Source organism: Diadema setosum, chromosome 5, assembly GCF_964275005.1.
Source record: "Diadema setosum chromosome 5, eeDiaSeto1, whole genome shotgun sequence".
Classification (NCBI taxonomy): domain Eukaryota; kingdom Metazoa; phylum Echinodermata; class Echinoidea; order Diadematoida; family Diadematidae; genus Diadema; species Diadema setosum.
In genome coordinates, this window is record NC_092689.1 from 21,480,783 (window position 1) to 21,506,538 (window position 25,756).

The 25,756-nt window shown below is 37.9% G+C and overlaps 1 protein-coding gene across 1 annotated transcript in view; it reads left to right on the top strand.

The window, feature by feature from the left end:
* Positions 1-11,706: 11,706 nt before the first annotated feature.
* The window catches only part of LOC140228780 (broad substrate specificity ATP-binding cassette transporter ABCG2-like), a 144,413-nt gene continuing 130,363 nt past the window's right edge, over positions 11,707-25,756 (top strand). The window contains exons 1-5 of the mRNA XM_072309054.1: positions 11,707-11,765; positions 11,980-12,097; positions 13,299-13,513; positions 21,289-21,348; positions 22,117-22,231. Of these exons, the coding sequence (XP_072165155.1) occupies positions 11,707-11,765; positions 11,980-12,097; positions 13,299-13,513; positions 21,289-21,348; positions 22,117-22,231 (567 nt within the window). The remainder of the gene's footprint in view (positions 11,766-11,979; positions 12,098-13,298; positions 13,514-21,288; positions 21,349-22,116; positions 22,232-25,756) is intronic.

Consider the following 25,756-nt stretch of genomic DNA (forward strand, 5'->3'; position numbering starts at 1 on the left):
TTTTAATCCGAAGATAGGTTTCCTTAAATTGTTATTAGCTTGAGAAGTTGTTTACTTTTTCTCAACTACGCGAGTTCATGTTGTTTACTTTATGCAAATGAGGCTCGGCTGCCGATGGATTTCTGCGAGATAATTGGGGTGCTCCACCGCGCCTGTACTCAGGGTGATTCCAGTTTGATACTGATCTGTTCTACTGCCCCAGATGCCAACAATACATAATTATCACCTACGGATACTAATGAAAGAGACATGACGAAAATAAAGGACATAGAACCCCGTCATAAGCACCAAACTTGGCATATTGTAGCACGAAATACCTCGTACTGAAGCCATATAAAGCCCATTCCTTTCCTACCTGTCTACAACTCCGTTATTAGGTCAAACAATAACAACTTGGAATTTCAAAGAGATGAGCGAGACGCCATACACCTGAACTATAGAGTTCAGCAATTCAGTACCAATTCCTGCTAGTTATGTAAACGTCCACATTCCTACCTATCCTGTTACATCATATTACAGTACAGTATGTGTGTCTTTACATGACAATGAGGTTTATACCTGGACGAAATATGGTGCTATACATATTGTAACTACTTACTGACCCATTTTAAGGGCTCTGCTGCTTGAGTATCTATGTTCAGCTAAATGAATTGTTATTTGGCGATAACCAAAAATTCCCATGAGCAATAGAAAAACTCTAACCTCTGATACAAAACAAGGGAAATTGCGTGTTTATGTTGGTGGGATGTGTATACTTGATGAAATAGTGAAATAAATGACATCGGAGTGAAGCTGAACTGCCTAAGAAAAAAGAAAAATAATGAAAGCCCTTACAGCGACAAGCCTGTGAAATTTTCCAGCAGTAAAAGCGATGAAGCGTCCAATACAAAACAAAAATAAGTAGAGTGTGTGTTTGTTTACATGACAATGTGAATTGTACCTGGACGAAAGCGGTATTACCTCTATCAAAATAAAGAAAGAGACATCGCTTCTAACCACGTAACTAAACGGTAAGTCTCCTCGAACCAAGATTGTGGAACGCAAGCTTCTACGTGAAAGATGAATCATGACGATCAGCCGTGACCGACTCATCTTCAAAAGGGATAATTAGAAGTGGAAGGAGTGCCAAGCATATTGTCTCAGCAATTCCAAAACAATGTCACACTTACATTTAGGCACAGGGGCGAATCCAGGAATTCCGTAAAGAGGGGGCGCGTTTACAAAATTAAAGGGGGGCGCACGCAACCCTCCCCCATTTTTTCCTTTTTATTTCTTTTGTTTCAACAAAAAATAAGGGGGGGGGCGTGCGCCGGTTGCGGTCTTCCCTGGATCAGCCCCTGAGGCATACCATAATTTCGTCTCTGAAATCAATGGTATTAATCATGCACCATTGCTTCATATTCCATAAACTTTACAAACTTTCAGTGAGACGTTTCAAAAAATGATCCTGCAACTCCGTTTGCAGTGATTGACTACATAAAGAAAGATTATATCAAATTGAACGCTTAGCACGTATAACCCAGGGAGATTTGAGCCTGATATTCTGTTCTTCACTGCCCAGATGCCAACAGCACTCATCACCTACGGCTACGTATAGAGAAACAGCCATGCTGAAAATAAAAGTTTACCTTTTCTTTGGCAGAACGACACACAACCCCTTCAAACACACTATGTTTTGGCAGGGAGTGACAAGAAAAAGTTCATTACTAATACTAAGCAGGATATGCATTCCACTCATATGGCGCGAGATACCCTATAGCAACATAAAGCCTGTCTACAACTCCGTTGGTCGAACAATGACAACCTAAAATTTCAAAGAGATGAGCGAGACGCTATACACCTGGCCTAGAGTTAATTAATTCAATTTTCATTCCTACTTCAAGTTGGATTATGCTAATGTTATCATTCCCATCTGCAGTATAACAAAAACAAACGGAGTGAAAAGATATAGAAAAAAGTAAAAGATATAAGTATTTTGTTTCGTGCTCTTATGGGGTTCGAACCCGTACGTGTGCAACCTCACGTCTCTGGTGACGTCGCCTTTATACTCTCGGCCATGTACGTCTTGACGAGAAAATATGAGAAACGTAAGCTTATATGTGAAAGATGATTCAAGAATCGTTTAGTCCGCATTCCATTCTCATTTGCAGTTTTTAGCTGCAAAATTATCAACCTGATGAGGAGATTTGAAAAAATAAAATGCATGATTACTGCAGCTTATTGTTTCAGTTACCACATACTTAAGTTACAGAGGAGATGGAGCAAAATCAGCTGAGATAAAGGTGCTTAAACGTTGTCAAGTCAATGCATGGTTTTAAAAAAATCACCTCCCATAGACATAACACGTCAACTTGTCTGATTTTGAGTCTTTAATCCTTTAATCACAATTTGAAGTATGATGGTAAGTCTTCTTGAACTAAGAGTGTGGAACGTAAGCTTCTACGTGAAAGGTGAATCATGACGATCACCAGTGACCGACACATCTTCAAAGGGATCAGTTATTAGAAGTGGAAGCCCTCGTGCCAAGCATAATTGTCTCAGCAATTCCAAAGCAATGATACCCTTACATTTAGGCATACCATAATTTCCCTCTGAAATCAATGGTATTATTCATGTACAATTGCTTGCATTGTCCATAAACTTTGTTTTACAAACTTTCAGTGAAACGTGTCTTAACATAATTCTGTAACTCCATTAGCAGTGATTGACTACATAAATAAAGATTATATCAAATTGAACGCTTATCGCGTATAACTAAGGGGATTTTAGCCTGATGCTCTGTTCTTCACTGCTCAGATACCAACAACACTAATCACCTACGGCTACGTATAGAGAAACAGCCATGACGAAAATAAAAGTTTTTTCCTTTTCTTTGGCAGATAGACACACAACCCCTTTAAACACACTATAATTGACATGGAGGGACATGAAAAAGTTCATTACTACTACTAAATAGTGATGCCTTCTACTCATGTGGCACAAGATACCTCTCTAGCAACATAAAACCTGTCTACAACTCCGTTATTGGGTCAAACAATAACAACCTGGAATTTCAAAGAGATGAGCGAGACGCCATACACCTGGCCTAGAGTTAATTCATTCAGTTGCCATTCCTGCTCCAGTTGAGTTATGTTAAGTTATTTTCCGACCTGTCTTGTGACAGTGTAACAGGAACAAACGTAGAGAAAAGGAAAGAGAAAAGGAAAGGTGGCAAGCGGGGCACTCACGGTACCAAGGGCAATTTAAACAATACGTATGATAAATGAAGCAAATCCAACCTCAAGCCTCCGACAAAAAAAAAAGAAGGGAACTTGAGTGACTGTGTGTCGTGGGGTAGTATACTTGATAAGATAATACGATAAATTACATCGATCGGAATAAAGCTGAACTGCCAAAAGAAAAACAAAGAAAGAGAGAGAGAAAAAAAAATGATAGCGTCCTGCGGGTCTCGAACATCTCGTCCTAAGGTAGTGCATAATGACCATGCAACGCGCTAAGCGACTATAAAGCCACACGGCTGTCCCGAAGATTGGATGTGAAATTTATATCTTTATACCATTTACAACATGAAAAAGTTCATTACTACTACTAAACAGTGATGCCTTCCACTCATGTGGCACAAGATACCTCTATAGCAACATAAAACCTGTCTACAACTCCGTTATTGGGACAAACAATAACAACCTGGAATTTCAAAGAGATGAGCGAGACGCCATACACCTGGACTAGAGTTAATCAATTCAGCTCCCATTCCTGCAAGTTATTTAAACGTACATGTTCCTACCTATCCTGTTACAGTATAACAATAACGAATGAAGAAAAAGAAAGAGCAAACGAAAGGTGGCAAGCGGGACACTGTAACAAGAGGCAATTTACAACATTAAGTGTGACAAAATTAATGAAGCAAACCCAATCTCCAAACTCCAATACAAAACAAGGGAAATAGAGCAGCCGTGTTCACGGGTTACGTACACTTGATAAAATAATACGATAAATGACATCGGAGTAAAGTTGAACTGCCGAAAAAAAGAGAGAAAATGAAAGAACGGAAAAAAGTCCTGCGGGAGTCGAACTTCTCGCCCTCCGGTATGGCGTTATGAACACCCAGCGCGCTAAGCGATTATGCCACACGGCTGTCCTGAAGATCGAGTGCGAAACTTAAATCTAAATACTATCCTGACTGTGTTGACTTGTGATGGCGCTATTCTCTTCCCACAAGTGGCAGCGTGGATTCGATCAATATACAGTTGCAAAGAAAAATTTGGAATCGTTCCGTACAGATTGCATTCTCATTTTCAGTTTTAAACTACAAAATTATCAACCTGATGAGGTGATTTGAAAACATAAAACGCGTGATTACTAAAGCTTATTGTCTCAGCTACAACATACTTGTGTTTCAGAGGAAATGGAGCAAAATCAGATGAGGTAAAGGTGCTTAAACGTTGTCAAGTCAATGCATGGTTTTAAAAAAAATCACCTCCCATAGACATAACACGTAAACTTGTCTGATTTTGAGTCTTTACCTTTAATCACAATTTCTAGTATGATGACGTCATCATATTTCAAACCATTACATGGACTTGAGAGGCAAATGTTCAAAGTACAACATATCTGAATTTGGGATAATATTGAGCTTAAACAACAAAGATACGAGCAAATGAATGTCAGAAACAGTACCTCAAAAAAATCAATTCCACTTTTTTATTTAAAATGACGATGATGACGTTATCGAGTTTTCCTGGCAATATTGATACTTGGAATGTTATTTACAATTCACATGCTTTTGTAATATGCAATAGAAATATAGGGTCAACGGACGATTTAAAGAGCTATGGCGAAATAAACAAAGACATGTTTTTTTCACTATATTTGCAGAAAGACGCGCGCGCGGAATTTCAACTTTGACGCCAGTGCATTCCTTTGTTGTAGGTCGAAATCGATCGGAAATCAATGGATATTGTTATTCAAAGTATCAGGAATCCAAATCAGTCAAAAAATTGCATTTTCATGTTGGTTACGCGCTCTGCGCGCGAAATTGCGCGGACGGACGCGCACGCGAGAAAATGTTTGAAACGCTTAAAATTGTCTGAACTTCGAGATTTCCCCTTGGGAAGTCGTTTTGAGCCTTTTAAAATTTTGACGCGCGCTTACGCGCGCGTAATGATGACCTGGGTAACTAGCGTTAAAAAGTAAGATAGAGCGTGACCTGAACTTTATGTCCACCGAAAATGATACAGAAATGACGTCTAGTTATGAAGTTATGATCGATCATGTGACAAGGTCCGAAAATCACAAAATGGCGCCTAGATGACGTCATAGATATGTTGCTGTCATGAAAACCTTATTGTGGCTAGATTTTGTCATGAGACATGTTGACTGAAAATGTCATGTAATTCCGTAATGTCATTGTTGAGATATTGACGACACAAAATTGTCCAGAAAGAAAGAAGAATAAAAAAAAAATAAAGAGAGATTCTGACAATCACAATAGGTGATACGCTGATAGCGTATCACCTAATTAACTCTAAAGTACTGCTAGGAATCACATTTGTCAATAACCCCACTATGAAGGGACTATTTATGGAATAGTAAGTATTTCTTCGATCAACTTGAATCCACTAAACAAATCAAATCATCCTTCTGACCTGTTGATTTTGTCCCTTGCACAGTTGATGTTACCGAATACTACGGAAGTAGCCCTGTTCTTCTAAACCCACCGATCCAGTCCTTTCTCGGCGGCGATTTGGTCCCCCCGAATTTGCGTATAAACCCGCCCATTCGACCCCCCTCAGCGGCGATTTGGTCCCCGGAATAGGCTTCTTCGTATAAACCAGGCGATTCGATCCCCCCTCAGCGGCGATTAGGTCCTTGCGAAACGGATATTTGGTCCTAGGATATTATTTCCTAAATTCGAACCCGGAAATAAGGTCCCCCGGAGTGTTTCTCCGGACGGACATTATCTCCTACCACACCGGCCAGTAGATAAGTTCCGCCGGAACTAATCGGCGGAATTTGGCCGGTATATCCGATCCCCCGGAACCAGACGGCGGGATTTTTGCCTCACCGCCGATACGATCCCCCACCGCCGATTCGATCCGGGTCTCTACCGTACAATGCATACAAAGTGGTAATGGGGAAACACCCCTTCAGTAAAATGTACTCTTCCAGTCTCCCTCCACAGCCAATGAACTTCTCCAAATCTCTCTAACCAGCCGACCGAACAAAGCTGCCAATTTGAGACCCGGACTACAAAGCGATTTCTTTTTTTTTTCCTCCTTTATCTCTTTCGTCGTCATGGCGGCCATGATACAGTACATGCAGGATATGACGTTGGTTATGCCAACCTCTCTCTGCTTTGAATCGTCTTGAACAGAATAACCGAATGAGTTACTGTAGTCGGGATGTTCGACATGCTACTGCAATACAAGGAGCTTCATATTGAATACATGTATGAGCTCAAATAGTCCACCTTCATTTTAATGTATATTTTCAGCGCTCAGAATCTAATCATTTAGTACGATATAACGACCAATATAATCGCCAACGTCTATACATGCATGTTTTTTTAATGAGTTGTAACAACTTCAAATGACGGGGTGAATTTTGTTTTTGTGTGTTCAGTTGTCTTTATTCATGTGTATGTGCATATGAATGTGTGTGTCTGTGTGTGTGTTTGTGTTTTTGTTTGTTTGTTTGTTTGTTTTTTGGGGGCGGTCTATCTCTTCTGGGGTATTAATGTCTTAAACAGAGATTACTTCAAACAGGCAAGGTATTCTGAAGGGATACCGTGTATTTTTGGTTGAGATAAGCGATTGAAAAGTTAACGTTTTGCAAGATAATTAGAAAGCACATATGAAATATTAGAGAGCATACGATTCTAAGAGAAATTCAAAGTACATTATACACAATCGGTTTGGACTGAAAAAAAAAAAGAATACATGTGTAGTGGGCAGATAAGGTGGGTCCATCTTTTAATCAGGGCATCTTTGTTTATACAGTGCGTATAAAAAAACGCAACAAGATTTGATTTCAAATTTGTCAAGCTTGTGTTAATTTTACACCAAAGTGAGTAGCAACATCTTAAAACCACATATCTCCTCTTTCCAATGATATCTTATTTATGCATACACGGTCATGGATGGCTGAGTAATCATTCTTTTTGGGACAATGGATCAAATTGGACTTGGGACAAAGTTTAGACACTGCAAGAATTGATGCACCTTATTAGAAATAACTTAACAAATGGAATAATGAAATTAATAATCGCAACCTATAAACATTGTCTTCTTTCGGATATCTCTTTTTAACATTACATCCCATGCCCCTAAACATGGCCACCATTCCTTTCCACACAGAGATTTCTCCATCTCACGCACAGCCCTGCGAATCATTGGGGCTTGGTGGCGTAGAGCTTCAAACTCATCAGTGATTCTTTGTCTCAGATTTGCAATGTCAGATGGAGGGGTAATGAGCACTTTGCTCTTGAGATAACCCCAAAGAAAAAAGTCACAAGAAGTCAGATCCGGAGATCGTGGTGGCCACTCCACATCATGATACAAGGCAATCACCCGATTTCCAAATACCTCAGCCAATCTGTTTCTTGCTGCAACTAATCGATGGGCTGGTGCGCTATCCTGTGCCCACCATAGGCGTCTGAACCACTGTCAGTGGTCTGAACACACTCCTTTGTTGCACAGAAACATTTTCCATTAATTCAGGAATCACATGTTCATTTAAAATTTGTAAGTATCCATTTCCGTTCATGTTGTTTTCAAAGAAGAAGGGCCCTAGGTATAATGTCTCACCTGTCTGAACATTCCAAAAAAAAAGGGAGAATTGAAAAGGATTTATGCTGGTCTCACCAACTGAAACTTGGTCCCAAGTCCAATTTGACCCATTGTCCAAAAAGAATGATTACTCAGCCATCGATGACCGTGTAAGAATAAATAAGATATCATTGGAAAGAGGAGATATGTGGCTTTAAGATGTTGCAACTCACTTTGGTGTAAGTTAACACAATCTTCACAAATCTGAAATTAAATCTTGTTGCGTTTTTTTTTTGGGGGGGGGAGGGGATACGCACTGCACATATATCTCAGCAATTTGAAGCTAATTTGTGTCAAATTAAATCTGAATTCCTAAAAGAATTGAATGCTATTTTATATTGCATGTTTCTCATTATCTGTTTGTTCTGAACCCCCATCTCAGTCAATACTGTACCACCCATTTAATCGTGAACGCCTTCCCTTTTCATGATAGTGACTGCGGCCCCAAAACAGATCTTCTGTGATGTTTAAAGAAAGTAGAGTGCATGCAAAATATGGAGTATAAAAAACTCACGTAAATTTTTGACTTCTAATAATACCCTAACTTGAATATGCAAACAGTGCACCTGTGTCCGAAATCCAGTGTTCCACAAAAAAGTTACATTTTCTCTTAGTACGGATTAAGTTTCATACATACAGTATATGCATTTTTTTTATGGAAAATACATATTACATGCACATGTAAAAGGTGTGAAGCCAATAGTGGCAATGGGATAGACAGAAATTAAAAGAGATAAAAAATTCGAAAAACAGCTAGTAAACTACATTGTACCTGTAACATGAATTGACAGGAAACAGACAGAAGTATGGTTTAATGTACCCCAAAATGGAATCTATAGATAAAGAGTAAAAATGGTAAAAGCTGTGGGCTAACGGAGAAAAACATATAATTAGAAATAAAAAATAAAGAAGAGATTGAGAGTGCGAAGGAGAAAAATAAGGAGGAAAGGATACAAAAGAAAATGTTATTCATCTCGAGTTACAACAGCTTTAAATCATGAAATTTTAATCCACAAATTGTCTCATTATGGCATACGGGGGAAGGCCTTGGAGGGGTTCAGGAGAACTGAAAAACAATATATATCTCTGAATGACAACTCAAGTTTTAAATTTATTAAATGTGGCGTCCCTCAGGGTAGTATATAAGGTCATTTACTTTTCATTGTTTATATCAATGACTTCTGCAAATCATCTGAAATATTCTCATTTATACTTTTTGCTGATGATTCAAATGTTTTCTTTTCTCATCAAAACCCATTTACTCTCGTAGACACCGTAAACTCTGAATTGAAAAAAAAAAGTAACTCAGTGGATAAGATCTTTACAAAATCTTCAGAAAATTATGTATATGCTTTTTAGTAAATCGTTAGAAATATTAAGCACAGATATCATTTTTTATGATACTCGATTAGAACGTGTATCCCATATAGAATTTCTTGGTATCACAGCGGATGATAAACTTTCGTGGAGGCCTCATATCATTAACATAAGTAAAATCCACGTAATATTGGTATTATTAACATACTTAAGTTTCACATTCGATCGTCTTCTTTGTTAACATTGTATTTTCTTTAATATTATCTTATCTCAATTACGGAATTTTAGCATGGGGCAGCGCCCATCAAATTTTATTAGATAAATTATTGTTATTGCAAAACAAAACAAAAAAATACTTCGTATTATCTGTGAGGTTTCACCACGTTCCCACTCAGATTCATTATTCATCAAATATAAGATTTTTTTTAATTAAAGATCTGTTTCTTTTTCTACTGGGTAAATGATCATGTTCAACCACAACACAAATGATCTCCCCAATAGGTTTAATTAAATGTTTCCACGAAATCAATGTTTTCATGATTATCCTACTAGGCGGTCTAATGAGTTTCATCAACCCCTTTTGAGAACCTTATTAGCTCAGAATACATTTATATACACCGGCCCTACATTTTGGAAATCATTAAGTTCTGAAATAAAAGATTCTCCATCGTTATACTCTTTTAAGCGTGACTGAATTTTTTTGTGTGAAATTCTGGCTGAGATATTCATGTTCACTATCTCTATAGGTTACAGCAAACATAAGGTTCATCATCAGTTATTGAATTCATCCTTACGCAATGAAAAAAGGCATTACAAAGTAATGAAATTCGGCATTATTTCCATAATTTTTTCCACAGCTGCATGCAGTCACCAGCTGTCCGAAATACTTCCTCAATCCCCTCTTCCGTTTCTCTTGTTCAGCGTGTAGGCACTTTCTCTCTTTCTTTCTTTCCTTTCTTCCTTTAATCTTGTCTTTGCTCTATTCCTTTCAATCGTATCCCCCTCAGTTTATTCATGTCATGTTGTTGTGTCTCTGTTTCATTTTGTCTTATTTTTTGTATTATATGTACTTTCATGTAATTATAATAAGTATTTTTGAAGATATTTTATAGTGGTCCACAATCTACAGGCAATGCTTTTTAGTGGACCTCTCAGTTCTCATTTTTACCCTTCAAACATAATTTTGTAATTCCAGTATGTGTGCATATCTTTATTATTTGTTGATTACCATTGATTGCCATACTTTGTAATGTATATATTATGCTTATGATTGAATTTTTGATTTACTTTGTGTTATTTTTTTTGAAAGAAAAAAAAATAAGAATGGATTAAATAAATGAAATAAATGAAATGAAATCCACATGTACAGCTCCATTAGTCCCCTGCGTACACATTAACAATTTGTTTGCATACTAACATAAGCAACATTTTTTTTTTTAAGTACAGCTGTACAACTTATCAGAACAAAGCTCATTGAAAAAGCATGTTCATCCACGCTGTACCCTACCAGCAAAACCTCCTTCTCTCTTCCTTCCCACTTTAAGCAGTTTCTTACAAATGTAGGGCCTATATAACTACAGTATTGTCATGCTCTTTCGTTTAACTATTCTTTGAAGTTTTATCTAAGTAAAGGCTAATCGCACCACACTGTATGTGCAACGGCTCCAGAGATCGACTCGTAGGTATGTGTGCATGCTATTTAGCTAATACATTGTACAGTAATTCATTTCTTCGCGCCACTTGTACGAAGCTATAGTATGATTCATTTAAAGGGACATTATCACAACATAAAAAATAGGTTTGTCATTAATATTAGTTTAAAAATGAAGAAATAGCTTGCTTAGATTTTTTTTTTTGGCTGGTACAGGCATCCACAAAAAACAGATATTATTTTGTTTTTAATGAGGCCTATTCGCACAACCCGGATAGGATCGGCGGTTGCGGAACGTTTCTGCGTACTGCCTATTGTGCGGTATATTCGTTCCGGCGGAACCAACCGACTGAATTCGGCCAGTATATCGGTTACCCCGGAATCCGGAACGGATCGCTTGTGACACCGGTCCTTCTGTTTGGACTTAAAGGGATACTATACGCTTGGTTGAGACCTAATTTCAGGTTTCTAACATTTTTGGATGAGATAATGAGAAACCTCTTATGAAATATGAAAGAGCTTGTAATTCTACGAGGAATTCAACGTTTATTTGATGAAATTTGGTTTTGACATGGCCGAGATATCCAAAAAAGAGCGATTCTAATGAAGTGTGGGACCCACACTTTATTACGATTGCTTTGTTTTATTTTGTTTTTGGATGTTTCAGTCATTCCAAACCCTATTTTCATCAAATAAACTTTGAATTCCTCGTAAAATGGTATGCTCTGTACTATATCATAAGTGTTTTCTTGGTATCTCGCAAAAAGTTAAAAGCCCAATTCTCATCTCCACCAATAATGTACCATCCCTTTAAGATGAAAAAAAAAAAATCCATTGTTCACCCCAGCATGACTGGACAGGCGATGGGAACGGTCGATGTCGGTATTTTCGTTAACAGATTCAGAGACAACGATGAAAATCAGGCTGTCTCGCCGAGAATACTGCTCCGCCTCATCAGCCGCCTCTTTGAGGTCTGCCACTTTAGTTTTAAGGCGACCCAGCTCCTTCCTTAGGTTTTCATTTTCAAAGCGAAAAAACTCGACGTGATCAGAGACTGCTGACTTGATTTCCTTCACCAGAATGAATTTAATGGAACTAACCAAGTTGTCACAAATGATTCTTCAACGAGAATGACTTGCAATGCTTTTCTGAAAGCCCCCTTCTGTCCTTCCCCACCTGCACCAGAAAACGCAGAAGTTCTGTCTTCGTCAAGTGGCTGGAGGTTCAGCTGAAGCTTTACTTGGCTAAGTGTCTAGACTTTGCCCCGGGCTGCCCTGTAGCAGCCTCGATATACCTCTTCACGGTAGACATGTTCTTCATTGTCGCTTTCTCGATCAGAAAACAGAGTAACCAAAGCAAACACAGTGGCATACCGTTGTCACAATGCAACGACCTTGCATGGGCAGCAGTAGTGGCTGGTAGATGTAGTGTGTCCCAGACATGTTGACGAGGATGGTATACAACAAGACGACGCATAAAAGAAGAAAAACAGAACATTAGCACAGATATTTGACGAGAGAATAAGAATTCAATTAAATTCAATAGTTTATTTCCATCATCAAAATAAAAAGAAAAAGAAAAAGAGAACATGATTCAAAGCGGTACAAGTGGTCGATTGTCTTCCATTCGTCTGATAAGGTTATTTTTTTTTTCAAATACAATATAAAGTAAATGCTGAATGATGTCATAAAAAAGGAACAATGCACTTTGTCAGAAAAAAATAGGAAATAATCATAACGATGGAAAACAGTGTTCCACTAAAAAGCCAAGCTTGTAAGACGTGGAACACTGGAACAAAACAACGACAGCACCAATTTGTTATACCAATGAAATATACACTGTATTCATGTTAAATTCTTCTATACTATTGTACATTAATCATTTATATATGATGCTGATACTATAAACAATACTTACTATGATTTTAGAATGAAAGACAGCCAACAGGTCGCCGTTGATTGACCAACTATTGTGTGTGAGCGTGAGCACAGTGAGATTGTATGTCCAGAACAATACTTACAGGATCAAGAGGAACTATTTTGATACGTCGATCATTATGATCAAAACTGTAATCCTTTTCCTCACGTTCAAATAGCCTTGTGGGCAAGTGCATGATTATAATGGCGATATGGCTCAAATATGTTCCTATCTAAAATCTTAAACTTCAAAGAAAAATGAAATGTGAAAACACCTTGAAATCGTCTGGAGGTCTCCTTCGAGTAGAAATCTAGTACGATCAATTTCGCAGATAGTTCATGACCCCGTACACTCGATCCTCGTCATCATTTTTTGTCCTCCTTCTACTACAATAAATCCTCCCGCCACTTCAGACTATTGTTACCACATTTGCTGCTATCTACCACTCCATAGTCCTACATCTACATTTACTAGTTCATTACTTCAACCTTTTTATAATGACTGTTATTCACGTTTGCTGTTGCTACTAGTACAGTGGTATATTATTACGATGATATTAATGTGGTGCATCTCGGATCTTCATGTAGGTGGCACCTGTTACGTCGCAAAACACACGTATTCAGCATGGCACTACCAGAATGCCTCAAGTTGTCAATGACGCTTCAACAGGGGACCGGTGTGCTGGCATTAGCAAATCCTCGTCGATGACCGGTTCGACTGTCTCCTTCCACAACATCAATTACGTGGTCAAGACAACAGAGAACAGGAAGAAAGTCAACAAATTTATTCTGCAAAATATCAAGTAAATCACAAGTAGTAATGGATTTTGTGAATGTCTGATTTTGTTACCGCGAGTTACCGTTTTTACCAAATTTTTGAAGAAAAGGAAATATCAGATTTCAAGGCTTTTGGTTGAAAAGTGGAAATATTGATAAATTTTGGAGTTTTTCTAATACAGTACTAAAAAATTCTAAATATGGTGGAAAAAATTAATTGGTACTCAGTGTATGAAAATAGATATAGTTTAATGATTAGTTGGGGCAGATAGTTGAATGTAAAGGTATGCCATCATGGACGGTTTACTCGTGTTTGTTTTTTTTTACAGTACTATCAATCCGTTAAACGAGGATCCTGTACCAGTTAAAAGTGTATGAGTACAACAGTTGAAATTTGATTATGATTGGATAGAAATTAGGGAAGTTGCGAAATTGTGAGGATTCGCTAATTCTTGCAAAACAGCTCTCAAACAGTTGACATGTATATCCAAAAGAGTGACCTGACGATATTATCACTTCACTATTTTCCGTTGATCGTGTAAAAAAAAAAAGAGAAAGACGAAAAATCAATGTTTCCGATATAAAAGTGTAAAACATTATGTTCTTCTTGGCGAAGTAACTTGAAAATAATGATCAGTGAGATATAAATGGATATTAGACTTGGAACTAGTAGCGTTTGTACAAACAAACCAAAAAGATCTTAGAAAGTTCAATTTTTGTACAAACCACATGGCAATTTGTGAGGCGATGATATCCAGTCGCTCATTTTCATATTCATATTGACTGCTTATATTGACTATTATATTTCTTATTCTACATGTTTCAAGCGATTGCGTTTAAGTATCATTCCTTCTGTGAAATTGCCATTGTATCATTAGTTTTATGATCGATTTGTAGTAGAATTAGTTGAAGGAGTTTCACAAAATGGAAATTTCGTTTTAAAAAGTGAGGAGAGCTTCTGCGTGTAACTGCAAACATCCGGATATTGTGGAATGTCAGTGCACGAAACATGAATCTCCACTGTGTTCCGAAACGCTCTCAGTGTAGTCAGGTTGCTTAACGTTTAATTATGAGATTACCTTCACAGGGCGGTTGAAGGCACCAAATTTGGAGAGATAATCCCTCAAGACCCACTCTTTCATATGGAGTAGGAGCCCTCTGGATTTTGTAATATATATTTTTATTATGTAAATGCTGAATTTCATTTCCAGGAATTTTTGCGTGCATGAAACTTTCGCGAGGAGCAGAGATTCGTGAAAACAAAATGCGCTCAGTTGTATACAGCGCATTAAATGCCAGTGCCAATTCGCGAAAGTTTCAAGCTGGGAAAACGGCCGTCGGCTGCAATTCGCGAAAGCTTCATGCCGCTAAAGTCAGATAGTACCGACTTTATTTATGTATTTGAAGGAGTAAACTAACAAAAAATTCCTAAATACTTTTGGGTATTGTAAAGTATAAATGAAGAAAAAAAAGCAAAAATAGTGAAATACCAAAATACATTGTATATCTTTCATGTAAGATCTGAGACTCGGAGACAAAAAGATAAATGGGTCTCAAACATGATTGAAATATAAATCAATTATTTATCAAAATATAAAAAAATCTTAAATTTAGTTATGAATCAATACAACTGGGTATTTCAAACAAGTTCTAGATGCAGAGACTCTAACACACATATCCATACCTGTGGCTGTTAATACCTTACATTAAAATAAACCTCTCAGTTGTTAAAGGAAAGATGACAGAGATGACAGATAATGAGAAACCCCTTTTGAAATATGAAAGTCCCTGTAATTCCAAGAGGAATTCAACGCTTGTTTGATGAATGTTGATATGTGAATACAGCTATACACTATGATATAGATCAAGCCACATTTGACTACCTGTAGATCATCACCAACATGTCGAATAATAAGTGTTATTGAAAAATTGTTCATCAATGTATATCATTCAACTCCAACTTCAAAGATACATGTAGTTAACAGGCGAACTTCAAACATCTGAACGTTTTTACACTTTATTTTTGCTTCTGTTTCAATTTGGAGAGTTGTAATAACTGATGGTCACTGTGCAGTTAGTCATTGTTTGACGCGTCGTGCTGCTGGAACTAGTGGAAGTGGTCGACCTTGTATGAGTTGATTTATCGGCGTTCTTCTGCGGTGCGTGTAATCGACACGCAGCGACGTCCTTGAATGTTTTCTCTTCGTGGTCGATCGGAATGTTTACATGAGGTGGGAAGAGAATGAGTGGAATCTCTCTTCCCACCTCCCTGTTTTACAGTGCACTCCCGTTATAACGATCACGGTTATAACAAAATTCTGGTTATAACGAAGTAAAAATTTGGGCTGCAATGTCATCCACTCTATGTATTTCTATCGTTTATTTGTTCGGTTATAACAAAATTCCGATATAACGAAAGAAAACTGCCGGTCCCGAGGTCCCGCTATAACGGGAGTCCACTGTATATGTAAAACCCCGGATGCTCGTGATATGCTCTAATATCGCCCGCTGAACTCCTGACCCTGCAAAATACCAACTGTAATTGCCTCGCAAAACTACCTATAGGTAATAATCAGAGTTATCATGTGTTTGGTTATTAAATTAATAAGTTACCAGATGAGTTGAATAATATATCTTCTCACAATATTTGCACCTGAAATTTTCCCCTCCAGTGTGTGTTCTTTCTTTTTTTCTATGTTTTTCCACGTTTTCCTATGCACATTATATTTTCACTTTGCAGCCCAAGGGGGAGGAGGTTTCAACCCCCCCCCCCCCTCCCCCGTAGATCCGCCACTGCTCAGATACATGAATACAGTGTTACTTTCGAAATATGAAGCTTACGCGCATTGGAACAGTGTTTTTTTTTTTCAAGATGAATCTTAAATCAATTTAAATTCAGCATTTTATACCATGAAAATGAAACAAATCCAGAAGGGTCCTACTCTAATATTAATAAGTATGTCCTGAGGGATTATCTCTCCAATTTGGTACTTTAATCTGCCGTGTCAACGGAAATCTCACTAAGCAACCTGACTTGTCATCTTATCACTTAATAAGCGGTGATGTCTGTGAGTTTGTGTGCGTGAGGGGGGGGGGGGTCAGGGGCTGAGCTGGTTATTGCGAGGGAGCGTAGCGAGCGAGGGGAGGGGGAGGGTGGGTATCCCCCCCCCCCTCCCACAGTAAGGAGATTTTTTTCATTTTTAGGGTTGCCGGTTTGTGGTTTTAAGCTTACTTACATGCTATATATATTTTTTTTTTTCTATTTGAACCCCAATAAGTGATGTTTTCCTGGCATCTGCTAACACAATGGTGACCATAACAACAGTCCATGATAACATCATTTTAGATCAAGTAACATTTTCATACACAGTTATATTCAGAGTTATCATGTGTTTGGTTATTAGATTAATAAGTTACCAGATGAGTTGAATAATATCATATCTTCTCACAATATTTGCCCTTGAAATTTTCCCCTCCAGTGTTTCTTCTTTCTTTTTTTCTATGTTTTTCCACGTCTTCCTATGCACATTATATTTTCACTTTGCAGCCCAAAGGGGAGGGGGTTTCAACCCCCGACCCCCCCCCCCCTCGTAGATCCGCCACTGCTCAGATACATAAATACAGTGTTACTTTCGAAATATGAAACTTACGCGCATTGGAACAGTGTTTTGTTTTGTTTTTCAAGATGAATCTTAAATCAATTTAAATTCAGCATTTTATACCATGAAAATGAAACAAATCCAGAAGGGTCCTACTCTAATATTGATAAGTACGTCCTGAGGGATTATCTCTCCAAATTTGGTACTTTAATCCGCCGTGTAAACGGAAATCTCACTATAAAGCAACCTGACTTGTCATCTTATCACTTAATATACAGCCGGGCTTGGCTGCGTCCTAATAGTAATCAGTCGTTTACGGAGGTAATGGCAATGGAATGTTAAAGGGTGACTGAATAGAAAATCCATCATGACTTCTGCTGTTCTGAATTAGTCCAGACATTACAAGATCATTAAAGGAAGCTGTTGCCCAAAATCACAAATGTAAAAGCAGTAATATTAGTAAAACACATCAGTGAAAGTTTGAGGAAAACAGGACAATCGATTCAAAAGTTTTGATTCTAGTTTCGGTGCTGTCATCGCTGGATGAGGAAACTACTACACTTCATGACGTCATTGCGGTCAATGGTATAAAGAAATTATAAGAAGAATTTCATGAGAAGTACACATTCTCATCGATTTAATACTGACGTATATAATAGGTTTTCCCGTTCATTTTCAAACTTTTTTCATTCAATTTAATATATTTGTGGTTCAATTTCGTCCCAAGAAATCTGGAATATGCCAATCCTAGTTTCAAATTCGTCTTTTGTCGATCATTTTCGAACAAAGTATATTCAGTTTAATCATTTGTTACACATTTTCGTCATTTACAATTCAAATTCGTTCGTCACACTCGCTGCACACATAACAGCAAAGGCAATTTCGTCTTTTAGCAATCATGTTCGTCAAATTTTCCTCAAATTCGTCTCATATCTTTTCTGTTGTGATTTCTTGGTTGTTTAATTTTTCCTACAACCGTTCACTTTTTCCACATTTAGGAGTAACATACACACATGTATACCGTACCCCCCGCACACACACAAAAAAAACCCCACAAACATGCACACACACGTACGCACACATACACACACACGCACATACAGACACACCCTTCTCACAGAACACACGGAGACAAACATAAATTATATACTGTCAAACAAACGAAAACAGTGATCCACGATTTCCAGACATTTTTAGATGTGTGTAGAGTTTAAGCCCATTTTGATGTATATAAAAAGACATACATTTTTGCCGTTAATCATTTTGAATAAAGTTTGTTTCATGCAATAACATAAAATTAGGAAGTCAAAGAGCTCAAGTCCGAAAGTTGTCACAACATGATTAAAGATTGCCTTTGCTGTTTTTAATGTTCTCTGACTGCCGTATATCCTTTAATCTCCTGTGTGTATATATATATATATATATTGTCAAGCAAACGATTTAGGAATAATGTCTACTGATCCAAATATCGGGAGAAAGTGAGGTAATGCAGGCTTAGAATTAGTTCACCCTCACACTAAAAGACCAATGCTATCCGACGAATTTGTTTTAAAAATTCATGAAATTGTGCGAACAAAGACGAATTTGATTCTTGCATTCTCCAGTCGATGGGCGGCGGGGATGAATATCAATGACAATCGACGATTTTGAATGCGATGTCCTAGAAAATGGTTGACGAAAAACGAATTACAATGACGATTGATCAAATTGAAGTTAGGATTTGCATTCTGTGAGGTTCTCGGGACGAATTTGAATGAAAAATCTTTGAAATTGAATTTTAAAAGTGCGAAAATGGACGGCAAAACCTATATCAAGGGTAATATAGGTTTTTCCGTCCATTTTCGCACTTATAGAGATTAATTTCAAAGATTTTTTTTTTCATATTCGTCCCGAGAAGCACACAGAATGCAAATCTAACAATTTAGTCAATTGTCATTGCAATTCGATTTTCGTCAGCCATTTTCAAAGACATCGCATTCAAAATCGTCAATTGTCATTGAAATTCGTCCCCGCCGCCCCTCGACTGGAGAATGTGTCTTTCGTCTTTGTTTGGACATTTTCATTATTTTTTTCAAAGAAATCAGCCAGTTGATATTGGGGTCTTTTCTCGCGAGGGTGAACCAGATCTAAGCCGACATTTTCTCTCTTTTTCACGGTATTCGGCAGTCAGAAAACATTAAAAAGCAGGAATGACGGTCTTTCATTATGTCGTGACAATTATACATTTGAGGTCTTTTGTTTTTGTGGTTTTATGTTATTGCATCTTATATATGAAACAAACTTTATACAACATAAAAACGGTAAAAATATTAATGTCTTTATTTTTTTAACAGTATGAACTGGCGTAAACTGTAGGTCCCTACACATGTAAAAATTGTCTTTCACCATAATCAGATAATACGCCTGGAAATCGTTGATCGCTGTTTTCGTTTGTGCGACAAACATACGTTTGTCTCAGTGTGTACTCTGATTAGGGTGTGTTTGTGTGTGTGTGTGTGGTTCACGCGTTTGTATGTGTGTCTGTGTTTTTGTCGAAGTGGGTGCACGTGTGTGTATGTTACTCTTATGAATGTGGAAAAAGTGAATGGTTGCAGGAAACTGAAATAATCAAGAAATCACAACAGAAAAGATATGAGACAAATTTGAAGGAAAGTTTGACGAAAATGATCGCTAAAAGACGAAATTGCTTTTGCCATTACGTGTGCAGCGAGTGTGATGGATGAATTTGTATTATAAACGATCGACAAAAGACGAATTTGAAACTATAGGATTGGCATACTCCAGATTTCTCGGGTCGAAATTGAACTACAAATCTCTTAAACGGAATGAAAAAAAAAGCGTGAAAATGAACGGGAACACCTATATTATTCCACTGTTTTCTGACAGAGGTAAACAGAGGTAAAAGTGTCCTTTCATTATCATACAAATGTGAGAATATGTTTGAATTTCTATACACAGATTGTCAAATTTTCCCCAAACCTCCATTGTTGCGTTGTTCAAATCATGTTTGCGTTTCGGTTTCCTTTGACTGCTAGATGTATATGTATATATATATATATATATATATATATATATATATATGTATATATATATATATATATATATATAATTTCATTTTTTTCTTTACTGTGCAAAGCGCAGTCTTCTCTTATCCATCAAATTTTCTCTTGCCTTCGATGATGTCACAGGAGGGACAAATGAGTATAATGATACATAACAGTATGCACCTTGTCATGACTACATGGAGGTGCACATTGCCAGCAATAGCATCACAGGCTTTCATACAATGCCAGCTCACAATTTTTGAATTGTTAAAATGGATGCTATACCAGAAATGCTTGGTATTGCCTTGAAAAGGGGGCATTGTATGAAGGCATGTAAAGCTATCGATAGCTGTGGCATAGTTGCATAGTGCATATATACTGAATATACTGAATCATTATGCTCAGTTTTTGCCTGCTATGACTTGACAAAAGAAAAAAAAAATATCGCGTGGATTTTTAGGAGGGGCACGGCACAGTAAATAAAATATACAAATGTATTTGTATATATATATATATATATATATACATATATAATATCAAATATATACATATATATATATTAATATATATATACATACATATCTATATATTATATTGCACATTGACATGTAGCAGTGAATTCTTTTTTTTTTTCATTTCTAGACTTAAACTCAGCAACAGAAGTCAAAATTAATACTTAATTTAATGTACGTGTAAATATATATATATTTATAGAAATTGTATGTATTATGTATATACATATATATATATATATATAGAAATTGTATGTATTATTATAATCATTTGTATATACACACATATGTCGGAATGCATGTATTTGTCAAGGATTATGAACTATTCAGCAAAATAATGTGTTGAGATTTCTGATCGACGAAACGAAAACTAACGACAATGCGCATTATCTCCCTTTAAATGAAATCACACGACAATATGCATTATCTCCACCCCTGTTGACTCGATAGAAGGTAACCTGATACAGCCACTTCCCGTTGTCCTGGCTGGTCGAAAACCGACAGACCCTGGGAAAAGTTTGTAAACATACATAAAAGATATATTTGATCACTCAAATTCTCAAGTCAAATCAAAACAGGTATCATTTCATCTCATGTACCGAAATTATAAAGTACAATGGTAATCACTTTATTTGTTCGTCCCTAGCGGAGTGTTTGAACCTGGGATGAACGCAATTCTCGGTCCTACTGGCAGCGGCAAAACTTCGTAAGTGCGGTCCAATGTCTTTTTAATCGTGAAAATCTATATTAAAGATTATTTTGTAATGTTGCCCGGCGAGTTATGAATCAGAAGACATCCCATTGAACATAATTTGAAAAAAAAAAAGTTAAGCAAAGTGCCGTGTATGTATGCCTACTTCTCTTTAGGCCTCACCACAGTCCCTTAAAATCAAAGTGGGTACACTAGTTAGGAGAAAACTCGTTTCAATATCGCTATTATGATCATGATGTGTCAAGTTTGTATACAATCTTCTCCACGATGCTCCGCCATGCTTGACTTATTAATCATGCTTGTATATTCGACATCTGAAACAAGTAAAACATTTATCATGTAAACGGCAGTAGAGATGTACGGTTTGATCACCACTGTTATGACAAGACAAGATTTTACCACTCTCAGAATCAATACAGTTTCATGACTAGTAATATCTGTTTTGCCAACATTGATAAACAAGACGATGGTAATCATTATCCCTTATAGAAAAGCTGCCTCGGCCCTACTACCGACAAAAATGCAGTTATTAGTCCCATGATGCAGCCAGTTGTCTTTGAGCATAGCCGAGATGATCTTAGTTGTCTCTTTATTGTATCGTCTAACATTGGCATTTATCACTCGCATGAATAAGACCAAAATTAATTAGCCGATTGCACGCAGTTGGACATTATAATTTCAGTGGATTATGCATTTATGTACTCTAGAATTCAGAAAAGCACACTATTTTTATTTCCATGTATGCGTGCATGTGACCACCAGGCTTCTTGACGTGCTAGCGGCACGAAAAGACCCAACCGGACTGTCGGGGGACGTCCTCATTGATGGCTACACCCAGCCAAGGAACTTCAAGTGCGTCTCTGGATATGTGGTTCAGGTTTGTCACCTCTAATTATTTTTCTTTCACATTGTATATTACTCAAATTGACAGATTTAGCATAATTCTCTTGTTAATATAGTAAAGCGCTTAGAAAGAATTTGTTCGTCATAGACGCTGTTGCGACATAAATTGTCGCCCCGTCAATAATTGTCGCCCCCGGCTTTGGGCGAAAATTTGTTACGGAGTTGGCGGCACAAATTGTCGCCCCGTCACAATTTGTCGTCTGGCGACTATTATGTGATGCTTGTGCAAGTTCTCAATTTTTGACCTCGATGGCGACAATTTGTGATGACAAAATGAAACGTAGCTGCACAAATTGTCGCCGGCCATGCATTGTGAATTGTGTGGTTGGTGTTATGCTTTGGTGAGGTGGGTATGACGGGTAAGTTATGCGTATGTGTGTGTGGGGGGTGGGGCTGCATAGTATGTGCTATGTATGATTTGTAGGTGCGTATTACGTGACTTGTGTATGCGTTTCCGCTTGGCTCTGTGTGTGTGTGTGTGTGTGTGTGTGTGTTTGGAGTATAATAATACAATATGTGGAAACTGTGCATGTGAGGTGGTTGTAAAGTGGTAATGGTTTGTTTGTCTGTGTGTATACGCATGCCTGTATGCGTAGGTGTGTCTGTTTGTGTTTGTGTTTTGATGTTTGTGCGAACGAACTTTTTGAGCAGCAGGCACTACTGTGGCAATGAAAATGCCTTCAACGTGTATGAGCACGTGTTTATAGAGTTCATAGCGGCGTTGATTTCAAAATAGTATGGGTGTGTCAATATCAGCGGTGAGGCGGGCTTGGAGAGAGAGACCGAGAGAAAAGGCATACGAGGGAGGTACCCTCCCTAAATGTTATCTGTCTTTGTTCATTTTTTTTTCACTGCAGTCATATATTCTTCCATCAATCGTAACTTCAACTTCCATATCACTATTCTTTGTCCCAGAATAAGTTTGCCATGCTTTATGCATGAACGAATAATTTCGACACGCCGTAAATAATTTCTCAATCGTTAGTTGATTTTAGCACAAACGAACTGCCATATGCACACCGCAAATACATACGTATTTATAAACAAACACCAACAAACACTCAAACAAATCCGTCAAACTCATCAAACTCAAAGCTGCTGATGAATAATCAATATAACTTTAATGCCAGCAACAGCTTACCCCTCCCCACGCGCAGCCAAAACACATAATAAACACATTCTTCCATAATATACAATAACACACACGCACACACACACACACCCAAGCGCGCGCTCGCACGAACGGACACTCAATTATCATGTGCGCGCGCACATACGCACTTCCTTAAAACCTCACCGTGACTTTTTACATGGCTTGTTTGCATGGATGTAGCCATGTAAGTTATGATTTGGTATTTCAATGACTATATCAAAAATGATATATCCCCCCCCCCCAAGGAAAAAAATGTGCTTCGAGGGCGTACGACAATTTTTGCCGTCAGCCCTCATCACAAATTGTCGCCAGACGACAATTTATGACGGGGCGACAATTTAAGCTACCAACTCCGTCACAAATTGTCGCCTGTTTCAGGGGGCGACAATTTTTGACGGGGCGACAATTTATGTCGCAATAGACGCTATATAGATTTGTCATATCATTATCATTTTGCGTTTTTTCTGTCAGTTTGATTTAGATTAATATTTGTTCTGGATTAAAGTTTTGAATAGCATTTGCCCTTTCCTTTGCAGAATGGTTGCAAAATATCGAACTGTTATTAAATTTCTGTATAGGCCTACATTTTTATTCAAAGAATCAATCACTGAATTTAAAATGTATTTGTAACTATGAAATTAACTTTCATGGTATTAAGGCTAGATAACTATGTTTCATCCATTTATTTCATTTCATTCATTTATTTAAGTATGGCAACATAATTCAGCCTGGGGACTGTTCTTCCGCAGGTCCGTGCGGAATAGATGTTAGATTTAAAGATAATTCAATACCTCAACAAGGAGTTCTTGTGACAAAACTTTTCCAAACGGCATATAGGATATATAAATTTTTTTGATATTCAAGAATCAAATCTCTTTCGTCTGCATTTCAAAAAAAAAGAGAGTACACCGTGAAAGACACTATATCTGGTATTTGGAATGGGTGCACGTCAAGAAACCGACACTCACGAGCAATACAGCCCACGAGTTAGCAGCCCACGAGTTAGACACTAAGTGAACAAGGCCCACGAGTGCAATATCAAGTAAGTAGCCCCACAGGTGATGCAGCCCATGAGTTTGACACTAAGCAAACAAAGCCGACCAGTTCGACACTACGCAACAGAGGCTCAGGAGACCGGCACTAGGGAAAGAAGGCCCACAAGTTCGACAGGATGAACAGCGCCACCTTTTAACCAATGAAGAGTGCGTAATTGTACAGGGTGTGCAGATAATGGCATAATGAAGAAATAAATGATGGGAAAGGGGGTGCTTTCCTGTAACAGGCGCTAGAGTGTTACCTCGTCAGTTGCCATTCCCATCAAGACCATTATTCGTGTGTGTGTATGCGTGTGTGTGTGTGTGTGCATGTGTGTGCAGAAATTAACAAAATTCACTAAAAGTGTTCACCGGGGACCCATTTCATAAAACTACTAAAGTTGACATCCAAGCAAGTCCTGCTGGGATGTCAACTTCTTCTGCTGGAATGTCAACTTGCTATCGTAGCAAAATTGCGTTTCACAAAACTCTAAAACTAGGATGTCAACTTGACATCCTAGGGAAAGTTATGATGTCAACTTGAATGATCAAGGACGAGCCTGATTTCTCCCTTTTGCGCCAGTAATCTCTGAAGTTTCCTGCAAAGATCACTGGCGCAATACTGCAATGTGCAGTGTGGTTGTTTGTGTATGTAGTCTGCAGCGCTGCACATCTGGATCTGGATGTGTACGATGTAGGGCCCTACTGGGCACAACGCATCGGATGAGAGAGGGCGCAGGGATAATAAGAAGGTTCTATAGATGGCTTTTTGAATGAGTGAATTGATGGCGAGTTGACAGTGGCGTCACTCGGGTGGTTCCACTCGATGACGGTAGAAGGGAAGAATGAATTTCTGATTGTTCTGTTCGTGATCTTATTTCATTAAAGCACTTTCTGTTATTTGTCACTTGTCTATCTAGAATATTTACAGTATCACAGTTTGTTAATTGCTTAACACAGACACCTTATCTGAATTTTTTTAGGTTGAATAAAAGTTTGAGTTGGGAGAGCCGGCACCCCCCCCCCCCCACCACCACCACTATGAAGAAGAGGGTGAGTTTGAGGTTCCTTCTTCTTTCCGTCAAACTTCAGTCAGCTTGTTTGTGATAAAGAAGGCGTCTCTAGACACATAATCTCCTATGTGAAGCGAACAGCTCTTCTTTGGACACTTTCAAGTCTGTTTATATCCTTTTACATATACCGGTCCCAGGCAGTGGCACCGTATTCAACAAGTGATCTTACCACTGCAGTACGGGCTGTTCGCTTAACGTCAACAGGACAAAAATGGAGGTTTCTCCGAAGGAGGGATAAA